Source organism: Halichoerus grypus, chromosome 6 (genome assembly GCF_964656455.1).
Source record: "Halichoerus grypus chromosome 6, mHalGry1.hap1.1, whole genome shotgun sequence".
Taxonomy (NCBI): domain Eukaryota; kingdom Metazoa; phylum Chordata; class Mammalia; order Carnivora; family Phocidae; genus Halichoerus; species Halichoerus grypus.
This window is the reverse complement of record NC_135717.1, coordinates 100,619,240-100,644,447: the sequence shown is the minus strand read 5'-3', so window position 1 is coordinate 100,644,447 and position 25,208 is coordinate 100,619,240. Positions and strand designations below refer to the sequence as shown.

Below are 25,208 nucleotides of genomic sequence, written 5' to 3'. Positions count from 1 at the left end.
TTTGACATTTAAAAAAATAGTTTAATAAAAATACACCAGTTCTACAAGCAGCCTTCACGGTCATTTCTTAAATTCAACTCACCATAATCAAATCAAAATAATGCCATGTCCTCTTGTTAAAAAAGAAGTCCTTTTGTCACAAGAAAAGCAACTTTACATTTTATATGATACAGTACATCTCCCTATGAGTATACAGACTACGTATATAAAGGTCATCAGTATCTCTGAATGCAAAGTAAATATATTAGTGGAGTGCTTGAGTGAAGGTGTTAAACGTCCTCCTTATTATAAACTTGTCCCTGACTGTGCAGTTTGTGAAATAACATGATGATAAAGTCTATTTTTTAAATAACCAGTGTATTTCCTTTTTAAAATTTCTTAAAACCATTACAGAAATTGTCTTCATGTCTATTCGTTCTATAGATGTCCAAACCAGTAGGGCAAGTATTCTAACACCGACTATGGAAGATGGCTTTTTTTGATTATCTAGACCCATAAGACTTGCAGTAAGACAGCAATACTGCAGTGTGACCTACAGGTTAGCCTATGTTGCTTTAAATGATATGTTTCTCCTGAATTGATCAGAGGTGTTACAGTACACACAGGCAGAATGGACCTTAATACGCATGTAGGCAGTGCAGTTACACAGGGATGTACGTCTCTTTTATTCCAGTACCTTCGTATAATAAAGTTAACAAAAATAATAAAATATTAAAAAAAAAAAAAAAGCCAGCTGGCACTGCCAACCAATTCCTGTAGTAGTCTTAGAAATCCTAATCCTGTAGAATTTCCTCTTGTAGTCGTAAGCACCACCGTCTTCGGGAGTGTTTCAGTGTATTGTTATCTACGCCAAGCAAGCCTGGTGATGCAGCTACCTGAGTTCTCTTGGTTGTGGGCGAACGTGATCTTTATTCATAATTTTCCAGCTTTCATGTAGGTGGGGATAGAGCCGCGCTGAGTCAACCCTTCGAACCTTTTATAGGTATAATTGAGAAAAACCCAGTCTTTGGATTTGTAGTCCGGTTCTGTGGTGTTTGGCACTAGAAAGATAGGAAAATTAACCAAGAGCAAAAGAATTTCATTAGTGAACATGTCGGCATCTTTACAGACTGTGAATTGTGTTAGCTGTGTCGTAGAGGATCTTACCTGGTTGTAAAATATCAGATTCGGGAAAGTCATCGAAATTTGAAGTATCATCAATGCTTTTGATTTCTATAGGGATTGCTGCTGGCCTCTCCCTATAAAAAAAAAGGGTTGAGTAGTAGCATGGTAAATTTTCTTGAACTCTTTAATTTTCCAAAAATAATTCTACTTGCAAATTCTGCTTGCTGTGCTATAGATATTAGAGGAGCCAAGGAAATTTATTGTGGACTTGAAGACTGTTAAGTGGATGTCATGGTTGACTATAATATTTTATGAAAACAAGACCATTTACTTGGAATTTTTATTTCTTTGTACCCAGACTTTCTCACGCTGTTTTGTTTAAAGGGGAAAAATAAGAGCTAATGAAAGGGAAAGGAGAATAGAAGAGATTTTGTTCAAACAATTTTATAATTACGTAATGTACGCTGGCTATTGTGCGCACTGGATCCTAGCTAAGTAATTCAGGAACAGAATTCTTCTACTAGAGGATCCATAAATTAAAAGTCATTTGGGGGGCGTCTGGCTGGCTCAGACAGTAGAGCATTTGACTCTTGGTCTCAGGGTCATGAGTTCGAGCCCCACACTGGGTGTAGAGATTACTTTAAAAAACAAAGACGCTTGAAAAACAAAAAACCCTTTGGGAAATTAAGGAGCGCAAAGGGACTACACATTTGCAATGAAATCTAAATCCAAAATCTTCTGTCATATAAATTTTAAGGGAATCAGGGAAATTAGGTTAAAAAAATCAGTCATGAAAATACCTTATCATGCTAAAAATGTTTAAAAATAGAAATAGCTAAAAGAAGCTATCCATTTTTATTGCTTCTATTTTTTTCACAAATACACTTAACTGGATGTATTAGGTGACAAGTGAACAAAGCCTGTTATCTAAAAGCCTGAGTATTTTTCCCAGAATCATTCCAACTTATTTATACTTAATGTGGTAACTTAATAAATTTATATTACTTTAGTGACAAGAACCATAGACTCTGGTGTCCTAAGATGGAATCTCCTGTCACTAACTAGCAGCATGACCTGAGGCAGGCTAGTCCCTGCTCTGCGACTGTTCCCTTACTATCAAAGCAAGAGATTGCACTAGTGGGCTCTAAGCGTCCTTCCAACTCTAAGAAGCGGGGAATCGTCGTTCCGTTCGATGAGATGAGGTATGTACCGCATAATGCGGCATAGCAGTTAAGAACCAGGACACCCAGGGGTCCAATTCTAGTGAGAAATTCCAGCTAGATTATTTACTAGCTGTGGTATTGTAGGCAAATTACTTCTCTGTGCTTTAGCTTCCTCATTTGTAAAAGAGACATCATAATGGTACCTATTTTTTAAGGTGTATTATGAGGATGAGAGAAAAAATGCACATAAAGCCCTTACTTAGAACAGTGCTGGACATATAATAAGTGGTCAAAAAAAAATGAGTTACTATTACAACAGGTCGAGTGCCTGGCACACAGTGGGAGTTCCAGTGAAGACCTGCGTGGAGCAAGTGACTCATTAGCTGTCTCAAAGGATGATGAACAGGAGCTGGCCCCGCGGGGCGGGAGTGGGGACAGCAAGGAGCAGGGAGAGGAGAGCGTTTCAGGCAGAATGAAGAGCAAATGGCAAAGCCCTGAGGTGGGAGGAGTGGGAAAGACCATACAAGATGCCACTGGGGCAGATGAGGGAAGAGCCACACCCCACAGTCCGGAAAGCAGTTACGCTGCCTTAATTTTATTCTAAGTACAAAGGGAAGGAAGAAAACAGCATGATCGGTTTTATGTTTCAGTACTGTCACAGATCTACTGAAGGTACTTTGGCCACAAACTGCATAAAGGCCAATGCTTACAAGTAACAACTACAGGCAAATTCTTAAAAGTTACTTGCATCATTTCCCTTTTCCCACAGTGTTTAAAAAAGGGACTGTGTCTTCTTATAACTTTATGAAGAAGATGGTATATGACAGAGAGGAACAGTATACAGTATGATAGAACAGGACAAAAATGAGGGCTTATCGTAACAGTGTTACTTCTTGTATTTAGCAGAATCAGAGACAAATTAATTGCTAAATGTAGTAAAAAACAAACGTTTTTACTTAAATCTCTCCCATTCGAAGCCTATGAGCGTACCTGATGTGCCCCCAGTCTACACCTTCAAAAAAAGGATGACCTTTTATTTCTTCTACTCCACTATTTCCAATTCTGTTTTCAGAATCAATACAAAATCTAGAAAATGGAAACAGAGAAATGATCATATGCAAATTACATCTAAAGTACCCTATTTGCATTTTTTTTCAAACATTTCATTTTTTTCTCTGTTTACCGAAGTCAGCTCTGTTTCTTGTGGGAAACGTGGGAGAGAACAGAAATCCTCTGTAATTGCACTGTACAGGGAGAACCACTGTCAACAGTTTTAAGCCATTTCCTTTTAGTCTTTTATTGCAATTTTTAAAATACATGTTAGTACAGTAGTTACTGTTTTAGGGCGATTCTTGTCATTTAATATACTGAGAAAACTTCCCGAAGTCATTGTATATTTTTCTATAACTTCATATTCTAAAATTTGCATGTGGAAATATTACAGTTTATTTAGCCAGTCCACTCTTGTTGAACACTTAGTTTTCAACTGTTCATTACTAAAAACATATCATGATAAACATATTCTCCCTATATCTTTACACACATCTAATTATCTGCATAAGAAAATTCCTAGAATTACTGGGTCAAAGGTCATATACAGTTTAAAGATTTTTGATAATATGCCATCAATTAGCTATACTCATAGGTTGTCCCAATTTATATTCCTTACCAAACTTCATCTTAGTTGAGAAACAGAATGAAATCCTTTGCTTAGAAACAATTTCATATATAGACTTTTGATATGAACTGCTACTAACAATTTATTTTCCCTTTTCCCTTTAATGAAATAGGGTCATTGCATACCAACAGGAGTGACCTTTGAAATGATACAAGACACCTTCCCTCTTCTTAACTCTTTCTTTTTTTTTTACTGCATGCTTCCTTTTAATTGTTTGCAGTTTTTAAAAAACACATTTTCTTTATTGATCTCTTTGACTGTATAGATCAGTGGTGGTCCTTTTCCTCCCACGAGAGTAAAATGGGCAATTTGATCTTTTTAGATACCTGTGAAATTTTAAAATACCATAAACTCCTCTAGGGATTTAACCACTAACCTAAGAATTAAGTCCTTGGCTTTCTCAGATATAGGTACCTCTGGAGGAAATACCAAAGTTTCTTTCCAGTTCATCACTTTTCTGTATGTTTCTTGAGGAGTTTCAGAGCAGAAAGGTGGATATCCTGCATATGCGAGAAAACACAAGTTTTATCATCTTTAATAATCAAATATACTCTACCTACTGTATATGTGCCATAGGAAAAGAAAATTAGCTGGACGTGTTTTATTCAACAATAAAAAATGTCACCATTCATCAATTTATAATAAAATTGCTAATAAAGGCAATAAAATAAAGGATTCAAAGCATCACCCCCTTTATCCGGAAGACCACGTAGATACAACTTTGACACATGGGGGTTCTGGTTAAACGCCCTTTTCCTGCATCCCTACAGAGCTCACTGGTATTTATCACTGTTGACAGTGGGGGATGTCTAAGAGTTCAGTCATTTTAGCCCATGATATCTGTAATATGTTCAATCAGTGGCACTCACAGAAATTCATATAGTATGTACATAAACAAATGATAAGACATACCTATTAGCATTTCATACATAATCACTCCCAAAGACCACCAGTCACACAATTTGTTGTAACCAGTCTGCATGAATACTTCTGGGGCAATGTAATCTGGCGTCCCAACTGTGGAATATGCCTGCAAAGGAAGAGCTTATCAAACCAGCATTCTTAAATATATGTTTGAAAGATCTGAGTATGGCTCACTACTGGAAAAAGCAATATATACAGCAGTTAAATTTTCATTCAATACTTGTTTTGCATGTTTACCATGTAGAGAGCTTAGTGACAGGTACCAAGTCAGATAATATGTTATTTAAGATACGATTTCTGACCCCTGCCCAAGAAGCTCAACTAAATTATTTATATATTTAGCCCTAAATCCTGTGAAAATTAATAAAAGGACAGCTCACTAACGTGGACCTGGGATGCTAGAAGGGGGAGCTATACTTCTGGACTACTCGCTGTCAGTTACAGGAGGGACTGTCAATTACAGACCCCATCGGAGGAATCACCAACAGGGAAAGAATCACCAATTATGGGCCCCAACAGGGAGAGATACACACCGCATCTCCTATGAGAAAGCAACTACCCTGCAGCTCAGCCAAGGAGAGACCTTCACCACCCTCAACTCTTGCTTTTCTCCGATGGACTTTTGCTCAAAACAGCTCCTTTCAAATCCTCCTTCTTCTCTTAAAATACCATTTTTCTTCTTTTTTGTTGGAGTTGCCAATGGTTTTGCCACAGCTTGCCTGTCCCAAATTGCAATTCTCTGTTATTCCCGAATAAACCCATTTTTGCTGGTAAAATAATTGTTTTATTTTTAAGGTTAACAATCCCATTTCAAAAAGAATAAAGAGGTTGAACCCAGTGGGCCTGAGTCCACCACTCACAACTAATATGTTCTCGGGCAAGTGACTCAACCCATCTGAGCCTCAGCTTCTGCTTACAGAAAACTGGAGTAATAATACAGTCCTAACACAGTTGATAGGAGGATGAAACAAGAAAAGGAATGTGGTTGGGAAACTACAAGCTACTATATATAGAAACATCAGGTATTTTCATTATAAACCTAATTCCAGGGCACTGCTTATCCATTAGAAAGCAATGGAGTGTTTCATTCTTAATTCATATAAAATCTTACAAAAATGATTTCTTTAAGGCAGTAGTTCTCAATTAAGGGCAGTATGCTAGGGACCATTTGAAAATGAGTGCCAGCAGATTTTCTCATTTCAAGGACCTGAGGGGTGGGGGTGGGAGGTTGCTGATTGGCATTTAGTTGGGGGGGGGGATACAAGATCTAAAGGATTTCCTACCCAAAATACTAAGAGTCCCCTCTACTTCTCCCTTGGTAAATAAACATTGATAGAAGTCATGATAATGTCCACAAGAATATAAAACATGACAGCAGTAATCACCTGTGAATACTCTGTAAGTCGAATTCCCACCATATTTTTAAGCAGTATTCATTTTTCCCCTTAAAAGTAGGAAATACTGCAATTCTTCTCTCAGTGGTAAAATCTGATCTGAAAATGGCACATTTAAAAGTAGAAGGAAGTTTTTGTCATTAATTCATAGCTCCATAGTTTTAAAACTCTTTTTTTTTTTTTTTTTTTTTTAACTTTTAAAAACACTGAAATGTTTTACAAGCACAGGAAGCTTGCAGTTAATTACTTGGGCCATTGACAGAATGAGTTCGACCATGCAAAGGTCTTATTATCTGGTTGGAGAGGGTATCAGACTATCTTTCAGTCTATTTACCTCACCAATACTCAGAGGGAATGCTGAATTAATTTCCCTTTCATCACTTGGTTGAATTTAACAAGTATTTATAGAGTGTCTATATGTACCGGGCTGTACAAGAGATCAGGAAAACAGTCAAAAGGCACATTCCGAACCCTGAGAATGTTCGTGGACCTAGTTAATAGGATAAAGGGAAGAGGAAAAGGGGCAAACAATTCTTATATTCACTAAGTAATAAAGGAGAAATAGTGTGGGGCAAAAGTAGTTTTATCCCACTGTCATCAAAAAGAGTAGTTAAGTTTATCTGTGGTAAAGTTTGCTTTCTAATTTTATTTTATCTGTTTTATCTGTTAACATGCCAAACTTCCTATTTACTTTGTCCATGAAGAAGTTCTTAGAAACATACAACCACTTTACTTATGCTGACTGGCGTTTGTTGTTTCAGAACAAGTATGAAAAATGGAACACACAAGGCATTCACTACAATCACACTCATCTCAGTGAGTTTTATATTGTGCTAATTACTAGTAGACAGATTACTTAATCATAGGTATGAGCCATAAAATGCTATAAAGTTAAATCATAAAGTAAAAATCAGCATTTACTTTCCAGGCAAGCAGATGTTACAGAGAAACTAAAAGAACTATGTGATCCAGGAAGCAGCTTTATCATTGCTACAAAGTAAGTACTAATCATTGTGAAGATAGGAAACGATCAAGCAAAACCCACTGAAATTTTAGAACCAGGGCAACCTTTCTTAAAGACATGGCTAACTTACCAGCTGTCTCCTGTTCTTCTTCCATGTTTCTGCTTTTCTCTTTGAGTTCATGTTCTGAAATGCTAATTTCAATAAGAGAGAATTGTAATCGTGAGGGAAAAAACTGCACCAAAAAACAAATTCACAAATATACATGTAAATACATTGGTTTAAGGAGTGAGGAGAGGAAGAGAACTTTCAGTGCTCAACAATACTGAATTAAATCAGCTACACTATGTTACCCAGGAAAAAAAGAATCAGACTTACAGAAGTCACTCGGCGGGTTGTGTGTAAGGTTTCTATAGAATTCAGTCCTATGAGCTTTCTTTAATCCCGTGCATAAACCAAAATCAGATAATTTTACATGACCCTAAAAAAAAAAAAAATCCAGTAAAATCAAGAGATTATATTAACTTTGAAACAAAAGCCTTATCTTCTTTTAAAAGCAATCATTATAAAAACTCTTAGCATTATAAGAATTCTTACAGGTGATAAGTAAAATTATAAATATTTGACGATGACGATTTTTACAAGTAGAAAATGGAAGAAGATAAATACAGCCATCCTCCCTTGATGTCAGTTCACTCGAGTCTTCTCTCATCACATCATTCTATGACATCATGTAGTTGAGCAATAATATAAATGGTAGTTGCCCATTCAATCACAAAATCAGCTCCATTACTCCATAAAAGAATCAGCAACCCAATAATTCACCAGTTTCTTCACATACCTTGGCGTCCAGTAAAAGGTTGTCTGGTTTAATATCCCGATGGATGAAACCCAACTGGTGGATTGCATCTATTGCTAGGACAGTCTCTGAAATGTAGAACTGTGTCTCCTCTTCCGTCAAGGTATCTTTCTTCATTAGCAATGTCATCATGTCACCTACATAAGGGAAACCAAGTATCATGTATTAGAAACACCTCGAGCTTCCTCTGTATCTGTAAACCTATGCCTGATTTTTGCATTGTACGACCCACCCAGTATACCTCCAACCGTCTCTGGAGCCAAGTAAAAAAAGTGTCATTGCATTAGCAGAAGTTTCACAACATTTAATGACTTTTAAGGTAGAAAGCAGGTGATAATGAAGTAATATCCACCACTCAACATCCCGACTAAGTCACTGAGGAAAATATGCTGAACTGAGAAAATGAATCAGAGTAAGCACGCCTGGAAATGGGATATATTCTTTCAAATTCAAGTTTCAAAAATGTTCAGAGCTCTTCAGTCCATCAAAAACAAAACATTATCCCACTACAAGATATTCTTTTACTTTCAAGGACTTTTTTCTTTAAAAAGAGGCAAAGAATAAACAATGGAGTCCATCAAAAATAAAACATTATCCCACTAAAAGATATTCTTTTACTTTCAAGGAATTTTTTCTTTAAAAAGGGGCAAAGAATAAACAATGGCGAACTTACAACTCAGAGCTGACAACTGTTAATATTTTTTATGATACTTCGAGTCTTAAAAAAAAAAAACACATGTAAAGGTGTTCTTTGTCCTCTATCCCATTTTATTCCCCTTTCCCTTTTTGCTGAGTAACCATTATCATGGACTTGGTTTGGTGGGTATCCTTCTAGCTTATTTTTAAAATATGTTTTCATATACATATATCTTAATCTATGAAATTACAGTCTTTCAAATTTTTAAAAATTACATAAATGATATCAACTGTACATATAATTCCACAGCTTGCTTTCTTACTCCACTGTTTCTGAGCTCTTCTTATTGAAATGGATAGAGCTCCTGACTTTTTTTTTTTTTAAAGATTTTATTTATTTATTTGAGAGAGAGAGAGAATGAGAGACAGAGAGCATGAGAAGGAGGAGGATCAGAGGGAGAAGCAGACTCCCTGCCAAGCAGGGAGCCCGATGCGGGACTCGATCCCGGGACTCCAGGATCATGACCTGAGCCGAAGGCAGTCGCTTAACCAACTGAGCCACCCAGGCGCCCAGAGCTCCTGACTTTTAACTGCTGTAAAATATTTCAGCACATAATTATGCCACATTTTATTTATCCATTCTACTGATGGACACTTATCTTGCTTGCAGTTTTTCACTATCACAACAATGCTTCAGTGGTCTCACAGGTCTCTTGTGCATGTGTCTGGGAGAATCTCTGGGGAATACACTAGTTGTAAAATTGCTGGATTGTAGGACGCATGCACTTTCAACTTCACTGGTATCTATGAATTGCTCTCTGTAAGAGTTAGAGATTAATTTAGATACGAGAGAGGCCAGTTTCTCCCACAGCCTCATCAGACTCTTAATGTTCTTACTAATCAGTTATGTGTGAAATGGTAGCTCATTTTTGTTTTAATTTGCATTTCCCTGAATATGAGCAGAGTTGAACATTTTCCTATGTATTTATAGACCTGCTAGAGTTTCTCTTCTATATATTGTCTATCATTTGCCCATTGGGTTGTCTCTCTCTTTAGTGACTTATTGTTCCTAACTCTAGACCTGCAACAATCTAACTAATTATACCCCGTAAACCCAGACTGGTAGTATTTAAAATGTGAATTTATTATTCCTTCAAAATAATCTGATTTGTGGTGAAAATTAGCATTATTATGGGAGGGACTACGGAAAACCATGACTGCTAGGAATAGGACAGTAAACCTAACAAACAGGATAATAATTACATATAAAGATGTGCTTGTGTTCAGTCTGTAATTGCTATTACATTTGTTTTTACCTCCAGGGAGAAATTCCATGATCAGATAAAGGTTCCTCTTATCTTGAAAACTGTAAAACATCTTCACCACCCAGGCACCATCTGCTTCTACCAAAATATCTCTTTCTGCTCGGATATGGGCCACCTAGATGAATGTATTTTGAAAAAAATAATTGCAACACATTACACATTTTTTCAAGTTTACCTCTTACCATCCAGTTCCGTAACAGTCATGAAGGAAAGGGGGAGTTTTAGAAAAGATTTGAAATATATACGCATGTTCAGATCCTCATTATATATGGAGAACCTCAGGAAATGGTGTATTTTAGAGTTTATCTTTAGGCCTGAAAAGGTGGGATCTACAGGTACATTACAGAAAGCTGAGGCCTCTGAAGTAGAAAAATGCTTAGTCCAAAAACTTTCCAACCAGAATCCTTATTTGCCAAGGATCCTAGCTTTGTTATATAAATTTCAGCCCCTGGTCTTTTTTTTTTTTTTTTTTAAGGTTTATTTATTTATTTATTTGAGAGAGAAAGAGAGAGAGAGCAAGCAGGGGGAGAAGCAGATGGGGAAGGAGAAGGGGGAAGGAATCTCAAGCAGACTCTGTGCTGAGCTCAGGGCCTGATGCGGGGTCAGATCTCATGACCCTGAGATCATGATCCTGAGATCAAGATCTGAGTCAAAACCAAGAGTCGAACACTTAACTGACTGAGCCACCCAGGTGCCCCTGGCCTGACTTTTGAAAGTTAAAAGTAATAAGATCACCACATCAAAAACTAATGATGTATTGTATGGTGACTAACATAACATAATAAAATTAAAAAAAAAAAGTAATAAGCAATGCCTTAACAGGTTGGTATGACAAAGTCAGGGTCCTTAGCAAACTGTTTTTAAGTGCTATTAGTTAAAAAAAAGGGGCCTTATGTGGTTTTTAAACATTTGGTTTTTTTTTTTTAACAAGCAGAAACATTTATAATAACTTTGTATTATCTTGTCAATTATAATAACTTTATATTATTTTGTTAAATATAAAACCTCTATAATATCTATTAACATGATCTACAGCAAATTAGTGTAACTTTTGGGGGTTTTGCTGCTGACTTGTCAGACATACAATTATACTAGGGATACTTTTATATGAACATTTTATAGACTGGAAAATTTTATAAACTGAGTAATTTATCGGGTTGGTATAATCAATTTTCAGATGTTTTGCATTAATATATTTATATATTTTCTCTTCAAAGATTAACAATAATATTTGATTTTATCCTTTTGCTGTTCTCATTGTGCATCATTATGAACTCTGGCCCAAAGCACACGAGAACCCAGATTTCCTAAGCCTTTTCATGGTAATGAAATATGATCTGCTTAAAATGTCATATTTGGGATTACTGTATTTATTACCTGGTACAATAAATGCTCTGAGATCAAAGCACAGGAAAAACAGTTGAAAACTAAGAACTTGCTTTCGGGCATGAAAAAACCTCAGAATCTCTCTGGATCTGTTTCATAAAGTGAACAATGGTATCAAAATTCCTACCTATTGCCTTCAACAAAGCATTTTAAGATTAGTAAAGGAAAAACCTTAAGCCTTTGATGTTACATCTGCTGCTGTCAGGAAAAACTATGTCATCAACTTGGCTTTATTGTTTTTAAATATCTTGAAGTCAGATTACAGGATGTTTTCAAAATGGGCCTATGTTTTCAAAGAATAGGAAGTTATCGCACATAGTAATCTGGTACCACAATATCAGGGAGATAAATTGCTACTTTGTGCACTGGTTAGTATTAAAGTAAATGTAATAAACACTTCACATAATGACATATTAGAATTGAGTGGGAAAAGGTTTTCTAAAATGAAATTCAATGGTAGCAAACACAAATTAATTTATATAGGGGGGAAAACAATAACAAAACGCAAAACAGACTTGATGTTTGGGCTCCAGTGAGATTTTCCCTGCATAGGAATGAACAGTGGTCAGAAACTCTTCAACTTCTGGGAAAATATTCTAGATCAGTGCTGTCCAACAGAAATACAATGCAAGCCACAAACGTAATTTAAAATTCTCTAGTAGCCACATAAAAAGTAAAAAGAAACAGATGAAATATTTTTAATTATATATAGTTTATCATTTCAATACATAATGAATATAAGAATTACTGAGATTTATTTTGTACAAAGTCTTCAAAATTTGGTATATATTTGCCATTTACAGCTTATCTCAATTCAGACTAGCTACACTCAAGTGCCTGGTAGCCACATGTTGGCTAGTAAGACGAAGACTATAGCTGGAACTAACTGCTCCTTTTGTCCCTCCTCCAAAACCCTATCCAGGACTAATCCCATATGGCTTAGTTAGATACTGTTTATCTCTTTGTCTCTGAGGCTGTACATCTTGACCCAGACCTTTATTCTTATCATTATCTGTAATTCTCTAATACAATTCAATACCTCGACCTTCCTTGAATTCCAAACCAACCTCTTCCCTCTGGAATCAGTGTGTCTTCAAAAAAGTCCCATATCGTCTCACCTCTGGACGGTTCTTTCACCTTGTCATTCTAACTGAAACCAGGCTGTTGACAGTTCTGTCTTCCCGCACAGTGAGTTCTCAAGAATGACGTGCTCTCCTCTCATGCCTTACTTGGCGAGGGGGCAGGTTTCCTGCTCATTCTTCTGCTGCTTCTGTACCATTGTGACCCTCTCCTTCTCTGCAGCTCCTTTGAAGTACACACTGTGCAACTCCATCAGCCACCATCTATCCTCATGGCTACCATTTAGAGAGCTCCTGGGTCATCCCTCTCACTCATTCATGACTTCAGCTCCTGGCTCACCAACTTCCTTTCTAGCTTCTCCACTCATGGATAGATTTCAACATCCATAAGGTGAACCATCAAATGCCCTATCTACTGACTTCTTCCTCATCTTCAATGATCTCTTCCGCCACTGCACCTCAGCCACCCATGGTAATCGTCTTGGCCTTCTCATCACCAATAACTGTACCCCCTCTAAAGTCTCCATTTTGAGGAACTCTATTTCCACCTTTTATCCTTCCAGATCTCTTATTCTTATATTTCAATCTTCCTTTCATGGATTCTACAACTTTTTCTCTTTTGCTCTCCTCACAACCTCATTTCTTTTTCTACCCAGCCTAGATTCCATCATTCTGATCACTGTTTTTGCAAACACTCTGAACTCTCTTGTCCCCTTCCTCCATTGTATTTGCCTGGAAAACACCAACCCTAATTAGACTCAAATTTCGGTCTATTCTCTATCCACCCCAGAGCAATTAAGTATTACTACAGAAAGGTCACCCAACTATGCCAACAGGTTTCACTGTACATTCAGGATTGCAAATCTCAATGGGCATTCAACTGTATTTCCGCAGCAAGTCTGCTTTCCCACCCTTTAAGTCAATAGGTGTGACTATTTCACAAATTCTCTATACACCTCCAGCAAGCCAGCTTGTCCCTCTCTACTCTGAGATGATGACCTCACTTATTTGCACGCAGGCAGGAACTTGGCACTTGACGCTGCCAGATCAACCACCCTGCATTTGTTCCCATTTTCTCTGCCTCTCCTTCCTGTTTTAATGGATAGGTACAGTCCACTCCTCTCAAGGATCAACTCTTCTGTCTTCCAGTGTATTCCTATAGTTATCCGTCCCCTCTCTCCTGCATCTTCAATTTTTCTTTCTAATGGATTCTTCTAATCAGCATCAAAACATTTGTCTTTAAAAAAAGAAAAAAAATCCTTTTTTACCCTAAGTCTCACTTTACAAATCTGTTCTTTGGGGAAAAAAAACACAAACAAACAAAGAAACAAACAATCTGTTCTTTGTTCTACCTCACGTGGAAGATTTATCTGTACTCACATTCCCTACTTTTGCTTCCCATTTTCTTTCTCACCATTTCAGTTAGCCTTCTGCCCTGCAATCCACTGGAAATGTCCTTGCCAAGTTATTAAAAAATCTCCATATTGTGACATCCACTGGTTTGTCTTCCTCTTGTACTCTCTTAGCAGCATTCCACATAGTTGACCACCTATCTCCTCCTTTAAGCACTTTCTTCTCTTGGCTTCCATGATACCATGTTCTCCCAGTTTTCCCCTACCGGATTAGATGTTCCCTCTTGGTTCCCCTTGCTGGTTTCTTTTCTGCCTATTGTTCCCTAGGGCTTGGATCCAGGCCCTCTTTCCTTCTCTACTATATTTGTTTTCTAGGCAATTTCATCTTGCCCCAATATATGATCAATATATTGGTGGCTTCCAAATTATATTTCTAGTGAAACTTCTCTCCAGATTCCAGCCAGTTGTGAACTTAATATCTTTTCCTGGATCTAACAGGCAGCTCAAACTTAATATACCACAAAGAGAACCCTTCATTCCCACTATCTCCAAATCTGTTCTTTCTTTAGTCTCTTCTAAATCAGAAAACAACACCATAATGTGTCCCATTCCTAAATGAAACTCTAGGTAGTACCCTGATTCTTCCATTTTCCCCTCACTATCCTTACCCATCCTCTCATCCCCCAGTGTACAGGACATCACAGAAAATCCTGCTGGCTCTCCCACTAAAACATATACTTAATCTGACTTTTCTTCAGCTTCTCTGCTCTAAACCACAATCACATCCTGGCTGGAATTGGTACACCAGTCTCTCAATTGGCTTCTCTGCTTCACCTCTTGTTTCCTCCATCAGCAAGCAAAGGGACTGATTCATCTTTGTAAAACATCAATCAGACATACCGTTCCCCCTCAAACAAGAGCGTCCTCCCATTGCATTTAGAATAAAACCCAAACGCTCTACCTTGGCCTTCAGAGCTCTGGGATCTGATCCTTGTCTACCTCTCCCACCATTCTTCTTGCACTGAATTCTAGCCACAATGGCTTCTTTCTCTTTAAGCGGGCCAAGATTATTCTTGCCTCAGGGCCTCTGCATTTGCTGCCTGGATATTTGTTCTACCTGATCTTTATCTGTCATTCTTTCTCATTATTTAGTCTTTCATCAAATATTCTCTCTTCAGAGAAACATTCCCTGATCTAATTCTTCCTCTTAAACCAGATCATCTGCATCAATTTATCCTTTTGTAAAAAGTTTCTCTGTAGTCTTTCTCAATCATGACTATTTGCTGCCTGCCTATTTCCCCACTTCTAGAAAAAAATAAGGATCAGGTTTGTACTGTTAATCCCATCTATGTGTTAACCTAGAACACCACAGGCCCATTTGGTACATCATAGGCCCCCAGTGAATACTTGTTGAATGCATGAAATAGAAATAAAGTGAAAGAATGCAGTGAAAATTCAAGGGGGGGGGCATATTTAAATAAAAACCAGTATTATACTGCTGTAATAACTAAGTAAGTTTTAGGAGGGACTTTTCTCAGCTGCGGCTAAGGTGCTGGGTCCTTCTGAGGAAGCTAGGACCGTGTTGGGTGAGACCCTCACTTCCTCCGGTTAGCACCTTGCAGATACAGCACTCACCCACACCACGGCGCTGTCCCGGGCTCGCCCGCATCTACTCAGCCCTCAACCTCCAGTCACGGAGGATAAGATCAATGCCCTCATTAAAGCAGCGGGTGTAAAAGTTGAACCTTTCTGGCTGGGCTTGTCTGCAAAGGCCACCGGCCAATGTCAACATCAACATCGGGAGCCTCATCTGCAAGCAAGGGGCTGGTGGAGCCTCCCCAGCGGCTGGTGCTGCCCCAGCAGGAGGGCCCGCCCCCTCCACCAAGGCTGCCCTGGCGGCGGAGAGGGAATTGGAAGCAAAGAGAGGAGTCTGATGAGGACGTGCACTTTGGTCTTCTTGACTAAACCTCTTCTGTAACCTGTTCAGTCAAAAGCTGAACTCTTAATAGCCTTTAGGCAGGGACTAAAAAACTGAAGTAGAGCATTAGGTAGAGAGAGGGGCCATCCTCCCTCTATACTCCGTTTGTTGAGTCCTCCCCTAGCATATGTAATCCATTTAGGGTTCTACAGAGCTTCTACCCAGACCAGAAACAGAGGGGAATACATAAATAATACTATTGATGTTTTCGGATTTATGGCCTACCCTTAAGCTGCATTAAGTCACAGCAAACATAGAGAGTCCAGGAGTATGGAACTGGGGGAGGGGGGTGGTTTGCAGATTTTGGAAATATGGTAAAATCAGCCAATTCACAGGAGACTGGTCTTGTTTATATGTGATAGGGATTAAGGAAGCTGAGAACTGTCCTTTATTTTCACTGAAGTCAGAAAAGAAGGTATTTTGTTATGGACTAAATGTTTGTGTATTGCCCCCCCCACACACCAAATTCCTATGGTGATGCCGTAACCCCCAGGGTGACTGAATTTGGAGATGCGGCCTCTAAGGAAGTAATTAAGGTTAAGTGAAGCCATAGAGGGAGAGGGGGATAGCGTCCTTTTAAGAAGAGGCACCAGAGTGCTCCCGTTCTTTCTCTGTGCACACAGCAAGGAGAGGCGATGCGGGCCTTAGTGGGAAGGCAGCAAGCCATCTGCAAGCCAGGACGAGCACCTCACTAGAATCAAACCGTGCCAGAACCCTGATCTTGAACTTTCAGTCTCCAGAACTGTGAGAAAATAAATTTCTGTTGTTTAAGCCACCCAGTCTTTGGTATTTTGTTATGGCAGGCTGAACAGGCTAATACATTTTCAGATTATAAATTTGGAAGAAATTTTAACTATAAGAATTGAGAAACAATAAAACAGGCTACCAAAAAATTAATAGACCACATACAGTAAGATGTGTCGACTCTTTTTTACAAATTCCAATATTAACATGTACTCTAACACCTAGTCAGTGGTATTCCTTCGGTTGTATGTGCTAAAGAACTCATACCTGCTCTTTTTCAAGCATATCAGCTTTTCTCAATATCTTCATTGCATAGATATGGCCTGTATCTTTCTTCTGGACCAGCCGCACCTAGAATGTAAAAATTGACCATACTATCAATGTTAAACAGTCACTACTATTGATTTAGGAGTAAAAGGTAAGTCCTTTTAAAGGGATCAGTGTTGCAATTTGCCATTGCTTATATTTTAGGAATTCTTAAAATTAAACTATTCTGATACATTACACTATTTTAATACATATTAACCTATTGAAATACATATTTTAAACTATCTTAAGCTACATATTTTCAACAGCAGTGTCTTTAAAAAGGAAGTAACCTCGCCAAACGCTCCTCTTCCTATAACTTTCAGAGACTCAAAGTCATCCAAGCCAAGTCGGGTCCTCTTGAGCCGTAAGAACTCTGTTTCCTTTCGGGCATGTTGTGATCGGCGTAACTTTTTCTATTAAAAAAAGACAATTTAAAAGGATGATTCTAAATTTAGATTGCTCTAAAGGAAGCCTGTAGTATTAAAAGATAAGATATGTAAAATGGGGGCAAAGTATCTTAAATATTATATACGAGTGTTAGAACTTATTTACCAAAGTTGAGTATTTGTTAAGCATGGAAAGAATAAAACAATCTAAAGAAAACATTTTTTTATTTTCACCAACTGATAAATCTTTATTCTTGAGGTGGACTCCTTTACATATTTCATCTTAATGAAGTTCATCTTGTATTTCATGTATATGCTAACTTAATTCATAAATAAAAGTTAAGCTTTAGGAAATGCTAATAGTATTCTCATCATGAATTTTACAGTCAGGCAATCTACTTTGCTTCAATTCCCTAATTTCCAGGTTGTTCTGTCACAACTCCTGAGATTTAGGACACCAAAATAATACCACAGCAGTGTTTCCATGGAGATTTACTTATGATAGAATTTTTTCTTAAATAAATTTTAATAAACTGCTTTGAGATTTGGCACACAACTTCCTAAGAATATGAAATTGCAAAATAATAATAATAATGACATAAAGAATTCATTAAAATATTCAAGTCAGGAATTTCATAATGTACTCTCCAAAGATCACCAAAAAATAACAAACGCTGATAAGAAACATTATGAAATACCCGAAGGTTATATTTGGAAGAGGCGTTCACTTCACTGTTCTATACGTCATTTTCCCCCTGACCAAACAAAACTCTGTTGACCTTCTGTTAGGTCCTGGTAGAGGTCACATATAGTAGGAAATAAAGAAAATCAAAAAAATTAAGCACCTGTTCATGGTCAACTGAACCCTACCAGGTTTTCAGGAGTTCCATTCTGAGGGAAAGGCAAGTCGACACGGCCATCACAGCTCAGAAACACTGCTTTTAAATGCAGCTCAAGGTATAACCACTGAATGGTGTCTTCCTACTCCTGTGTCTGTTTTCAAAAAGGTATGGCAAACTCTCAATCAATTGGAAACAGGTAAATGTGCATCCCAGTGCAATGGAATTCTGAAACTTCCAACAAAATTAATCTAAGAAGATGCAATCAAGAAATTATATCTTCGATTTAAACATCTTTAAACAGCTGAATGAAGTTACACACTCAGGCACATCAATGGTGGAAACAGTGAAGACTGTTTTTTTGTTCAAAAATGCCCACTGAATGATTTTTAAAAAGAATAACTGAATTACTAGAGTAAAACAACACTTGATCTTAGCCAAAAGGCCGAGCCCAAAAAAGCAGCTTCAGACTAATTAAAAAGGCCACATGGTGGCACTATAGTATCCTGTCTTTCAAAGCAATAAAGAGGTTTCGGGAGGTTTGTTTTAATTACATAAATGAATAAATATAAGAATTTTGAAACTCTTTCTGGGTCTCTGACTTTATGGACTATAAAATGGAGTATGATTGGGTGTAGTTTCAGAAACTTGTCTAATCTGAATGGAAAAGATGATCTCATTACATACTTTCATAATCATGCTCAAAATCAACAGAAGAGAGGCCACTAAAGAAAACAGTGTTCACTAATATTTAATAGCTTGTGTAATGCAGCAAGTAAACAATGTTTATGTAGTTTGGGGCACAGCTATTTAATGGCAAAAAGGGAGAATCACAAGTATATGGAGCACATAATTCTACAAAAATGAGACCTCGCTATAACATTGTTACATTACTTAAAAAAAAAAAAACCCTATTCCATGACGTTAGTCTTTTTTTTTAAGATTTATTTTTATTTTAGAGAGATAGAGAGTGGGTGCGAGCGAGGGAGAGGCAGGCAGAGCGGGAAAGCAGACCCCCCGCTGAGTGGAGCCCGAGGCCCCACAACCCTGAGATCATGACCTGAGCCAAGACCAAGAGTCCAGAGCTTAACTGACTGAGCCACCCAGGCGCCCCCCATGATATTAGTCTTCAAATCAGTGTTGCAGTCCAGAGGGAGGTAAAGCAAGCTAGCATTAGAAATAGACTGATGGAGCACCTGGGTGGTACAGTCAGTTAAGCATCGGACTCTTGGTTTTGATTCAGGTTGTGAGATGGAACCCCGTGTAGGGCTCCGCACTCAGCTGGAAACACTCTCTCTCTCTCTCCCTCTGCTCCTCCTGCGCACACTCTCTCTCTCTCTCTCTCAAATAAACAAATCAATCTTAAAAAAATATATTGATGACATGATGAGCACTGAGTAATGTATAGAACTGCTGAATCACTGACACTGTACATCGGAAACTAATATAACACTGTATGTTGACTATACTGGGAATTAAAATAAAAAAGTTAATAAACGCAAAAAAATATACTGATGAAAAAAAACATGTTGATGTATCTGCTCATGACTTGTGTAGATTAAGTAGCCTTGAAAAACAAGTAACATTTTTGTGGTAATCATATCCTTTCTCGCCAAAGAGGACAACAAAATCTGTGGGCAGGCTTAACATTTCATGGCTCCCTTTTGCAGCTTAAATTTATTTCGTTTTTCCATCAGAGTGAATAATATTCCATGTCTGATGGGATTTTCCTAAGTGAGATGAAACTAGACACACATTGTTTTCTTCCTTTCTCCATTCCTTTTTAAATGGGTGTTCCTCAAATTCTCGATCTATGGGATGCTCAGTTTTTGTATAAGACAGACAGTGCACTCAGAAGTTCTGAGATCTGAAAGAGTTCAGCTGGCAACTTCATCTCTGCATATATGCTCTACATGACCACATCACATGGTTTAATTTTCACAAATAACTTTCACAAATTATTTCACAAAGATTTTCTATTTTGAATGAATTAAGGATAAATACTAGTTTTCAATTTAAACCTAGATTTTTATAAAACAATTTTATTTTTTTAAAAATCCACCCAGGGTGCCTGGGTGGCTAGTCGGTTAAGCGTCTGCCTTCAGCTCAGGTCATGATCCCAGGGTACTGGGATCAAGCCCCACGTCGGGCTCCCTGCTCAGCAGGGAGTCTGCTTCTCCCTCTCCCTCTGCCCCTCTTCCCGCTTGTGCTCTCTCACTCTCTCAAATAAATAAAATCTTTAAAAAGAAAAATCCACCCCACACAATGATAGTTACAACATATTTTATATCAAGGTTTAAGAGAAGGTATCTATTTTGTAGAATTTGACATAATCTAAGACCTAGCACAGGGCCTAACAATAAGCATTTGTGGAATTAAAATATCTTTACAGAAAAGTTTTAGAAGTTTTACAGTTATTATGGGCCACTATTTTTAGATATAAATCATATCACATTTTCTACAAGTTAATCAGAAGAATTGAAGAAAATAGCTCTAAATGTATTTAGCACTTCCTAGTGCAGAACAGAGGTTGCGAACGGAAAGCTACAAACTGTATTCAACCTACAGATGTATTTGATTTGGCCTGCAAGTTGTTTTTAAAACACTTGAATTATTTGCCGATATTTTAAAAAAGCAGGTGATGTCACATAGAAGTCCAGATTTCCAGCCTCTCTTGAAAAACAGGAACTTGGCCACACTGGGCCAAAGAGGCAGTCAGTCCCCCTTTGATGGACATCAGGTCTCTAATTGGTCACAGTCTCCACCATTGATGCCAGTCATCAGGTGACGAGTAGAATGGGGCTGGTGCTCCTGTCTCCTTTCAGTGAAGTTGAAAAGGGGTGTGTTTTTATCAAAAGATAAACTGTGAGGATCAGATATTTCAGAAAAAGAAAAAAAAAGTCTATTTCTTTGTGGAAGTGAAAAAAAATAATCTTAGGAGTTGAATGTGCAAACAAAGTGTGTTGGATCAAAAGAATATATAACCTAAGATGTCATGAAAACAACCCAGCCAGCTTCCCTCATTCACGTTACCTGCTTGACCCCCTAAGCATCTGTTTTTATAATTTCTCCCTCCAGATTTCCAATTAAGATCTTATGCTTAAGATTTCTATATGTATTACAAATATATATGTAAAATATGTAAATATAATGTAGAATATACATTAATACAATTATAAGATTATTAATAAGAAAGTTATTAATACTAATGAATAAATGAGAAAAGGTTTGCTTAGCTTTATTTTTTCTTTATTGATTGTAATACAGATCTAAATCGCTACCTTTCTCATTTAAAGTTTAAAGAATATAATTAAATGAGTTTTTAAAACGTTTATCATAGTAATTTTAGGCAAATAATTTGGGTTTTCTAGATTGAGTCAACTAACAAGGTAACCACGTTTGGTACAAATCATAAAACATTTTATTCAAACAATGCCAGCAGAAAAATAAAGGAATAGTCCTAGGAGAGGTACAGGGAAGATTAAATAATGGTTTGATTTCAAATCATCATTTGGACGACCACTCTTAAAGTATAGAAATTCTTTTCTGATCACTGAAAACTGTTAAGCTAATCAATCTCGGTTGTATCTCCCTATTGCCTAGAAAACAAAGTGTACATTTCTTAGTAGACTACTACCAGCCTAGCCCTTCCATATGTGCTGTCAATTTACCTTGCTATTTCCTTTACCGCATCCTTTGTAGTTCATTGTTCTGCAATTATTTTGTATTTATCTTTTGATTCTAATGTAAATCTACCTATTTTTCTAAGATTGAAATCAATTGTTACCTCTTCCATGAAACCTTTTCTGATCCATCCTATATAGAAAATCCCTGTATTTTCAAAGTTTGCCACATTCTATCATGTATATGTATTTTTACACACACACATACATCATCTCTCCTTGTAACTGGTAAACTTCTTGAGGGAAAGGTCATTGTTTCTTTAGTCACCAAATAATTATTGTATCTACAGCCCTCCACCATCCCTGGAGGTATAAAGCTGAATAAGACATTACGGAGTTTCTACTGTGGGGAGAGGATATTTAGAGCTGCCACAGGGATAGGAACGGTGTTCATGCAGAATGTAGGAAGAGTACCTCAAGAGATTAGGCAAGATTTCCCAGTGGAACTGAGGCCCGAAGTGAGGCCCAGAGCTTCCTAAAGAATAAAGGGAATTGGGCAAGAGTAAGGAAGTTCTAAGCGACAGAAATAGCCTATGAAAGGTCCACAGGCAAGAGCGTGGAAGTTAAAGTAACTCAGTAGTGGTGGTCAGCATGGGGGTGGGGGACAAGAGATGAGGCTAGAGCGAGAACGCAGAGGCCAAACTGTGAAGGCTCTTGCACATTAATGTTAAAAGTCTACCCTCATCCGAGAGTACTCAGGAGCCAATGAAGGGTATTAAGCAAAAGAGTGATGTGATCAAACCCGTTTTTAGATAGAACTCTGGGTGGAGTGTGCAGAAAACCTGGGGGTGGGAGTGGGGCCCAGACTGCAGGAAGAGAGCCCAGCTGGGGACAGTTTTCCTTCAAGTGAAACACACAGTAATTTAAAGAAGGGGAGAGGCACTGGACTAGAGAACTGGATGGTTTTAAGAAATATTCAGGAAAAAATGTGAGAAGATTTGGCGATTCACTGATTCTTCTTGGAGCCCACTTTTCTTGTCCCATGCACTTAGGATACTGTAGACCCTGTTCACTAAATCTATGTTCTCAGATTTAAAACAATAAAAAGCTGCCTCCTTTTAAAGATCTCCATCATAGCAACAAAGTAAGAAGCCCATATTCAAATGATGAAATCCACATTACCTAAGTTATAAAATTATCTGATATCAATAAATGAAAAAGTCACTGGGGTTGCCATTATACAGTAATTAGTCCCCCCCCCACCCAACTAACTTTCTTGGGCTATAATTGACATACATATAACACTGCAAGTTTAAGGTCTACAATGGGATGTATTAATGCACATAGATATCATGAACTGATTACCACAATAAGGCTAGTTAACATATCCATCGCCTCATATAAGTAATTTTTTTTTTATAGTGAGAACATTTAAGATCCGTTCTTAGTAACTTTCAAGTACATGGTATCATTAACTACAGTCACAGGAGTTACAGCTAACATTACCTCTTCATCTGCCAATCCTTCCTCTTCCATGGCCACTTCTAATTTCTTCTGCCTTTTCAAAGAAAAAATAATGTAAATTTTAAATACATTCCTAACTACTCCCATTTAAGAAATGTTCACTTATTTATTCGAGTTTACCACTTCAGTTTGCTATGCTAAAAAAAAAAAATCAAGTTGAATCAAAATAATTATTAAAAATAGTTTTCTTTCTCAAAATATAAACCCAACACAGATTTCACTTTCTCATATTGGCCAAATGAAAAATTTGCTTCTAATGCTGCGTAAATCAATGATTAGCAAAGGTGACTAATATTTTAATAAGGAAAATCTGTTGTCTAATATTCAAACCACCAAAATCATTAACATTTATCAGTGTTTACATTAGAAGCATATAAAAGTAACTACAGTGACTAAAAGTATAAATATTTAAGGTGGATATCCCTGTTTGAACCCTGATTCTAATACTTATTAACTAAATGAGCTTATGGAAGTCCTTCATTTAAAGTCTAAGCTTGATTTCCTAATCAGTCAAGAAAAAATGTTCAATGCAATTGAGTGTATTTTATTCTAATTCTTCAAAAACTGTACATAAAAAAAAAAATTAACCACCAGAACATTTGCTTTTCTAGGTATAGCCAAGTCCAGTTATTCGTCATTTTTAAATGACACCGCCGAAGTTAGTTAAGCTAAGCACTGCAGGGGGATGCGGAGGAGAAGGGGAGGGGTTGGGTGGATGAAGTAACTAGTAACTACAGAGATGGTTGTGATACAAATTGTGCAACTCATTTCCAACTGAATATTCATTATTTTACTTCTACTGTATTGGTTTTTCCTAAAGATAAACCTGAGAGAGCTCTTCCTAATTAGTTCTGGAGTATGTTGGAATAAGACTAACTTTCCAGGATTTGCCTACATGGGAATATAAGGGTTGAGGATTGAAATCATCGTATACATTTTTCAGCATTTGTCATTTATAATATGTCTATAGGTAAGCTCTTTCCTAACCCATTATTCTTATGGAAAATTGATAACAAAAATATCTAAAGGCTGTCCATAAATCAGCACCCAATGGCAACGACACCTGCCTACTTCCTCAACAGTTGTAATAGACACCTTCGTGCTTATCTGGCTGATTTTTATCTTTTATTTACACACTGTTTTCCAAAGCCCAACCCTTAGAATGGAGCAAGCTCTGTGCCTGCCATCATGCCCCTCTGGGCCCTGCAGAGCTGCTTGTTGAAGGATTTTGAGTTTTCTCCTCTACAGTCAGAATACACAGTGGAGGAGGACCACTAATCTGGGAGGGCCCATCAGCATATAGGCAACTTCATTCTTCTGTCAAATCTCTACTGCCCCCTTTCCTCACTGTTGCCAAGACTACCACTTCATGAAATCATCCCTTACTCTGGAGAGAGAGGCAGTAACCTTCATCCGTTTCTACCATATCTAAACGAGAAGACCTGTGGCTTCTCTTGTACCTGCAAAGAAAACAGTGTTCCTCCTAAATGCCCTGGACATTTTGTTCTGATTGGTACTTTATTTGGCTTATGTATTTATCCAATTAGTTAAGCCTTAAAAATTCATCACATGTAGTCTTAAAGTATAAGCTTTTAGAAAATATGAGCTGAAATATGAAATACGACTTCCATGGCACCAAGCTGAGACTGCCTTTTTTTATTTTTTTCTTCTTGAAATAACAGCAGATACTTTTATTCTTACTTTCCTTTGTTTGGAAATAGAGGGCAAAACTGAATTACTGAAAGATTTCATCAGGAAAAGACAAGGAGCGTTCAAAATTCTGATGCATAACTTCAGTGTCTGCCTTCTAAAAAAGCAGTCTTTCTTTCCCTGATTCTCTTCTACTTTGTTCACTCTCCCTTGGTGATTGGATGATTTCCAGAGACTTCCATTGTATTTACAATTAGTATAATTACTCATACGTTTGGATTCATTTCTAACTG

General features: G+C 37.4%; 1 protein-coding gene across 2 annotated transcripts in view; it reads right to left on the bottom strand.

Annotated features, from left to right (window-relative positions):
- Positions 1-25,208, bottom strand: part of STK38L (serine/threonine kinase 38 like) — an 80,439-nt gene continuing 55,231 nt past the window's right edge. For both annotated transcript variants that reach the window (XM_036080213.2, XM_078075801.1), the window contains exons 3-14: positions 23,248-23,299; positions 17,184-17,306; positions 16,852-16,935; positions 10,037-10,160; positions 8,067-8,221; positions 7,604-7,706; positions 7,358-7,419; positions 4,858-4,975; positions 4,322-4,445; positions 3,258-3,353; positions 1,147-1,238; positions 1-1,040 (exon numbers count right to left, since the gene is read on the bottom strand). In XM_036080213.2, coding sequence (XP_035936106.2) covers positions 913-1,040; positions 1,147-1,238; positions 3,258-3,353; positions 4,322-4,445; positions 4,858-4,975; positions 7,358-7,419; positions 7,604-7,706; positions 8,067-8,221; positions 10,037-10,160; positions 16,852-16,935; positions 17,184-17,306; positions 23,248-23,299 — 1,261 coding nt within the window. In that variant the 3' untranslated portion in view covers positions 1-912. The remainder of the gene's footprint in view (positions 1,041-1,146; positions 1,239-3,257; positions 3,354-4,321; positions 4,446-4,857; positions 4,976-7,357; positions 7,420-7,603; positions 7,707-8,066; positions 8,222-10,036; positions 10,161-16,851; positions 16,936-17,183; positions 17,307-23,247; positions 23,300-25,208) is intronic.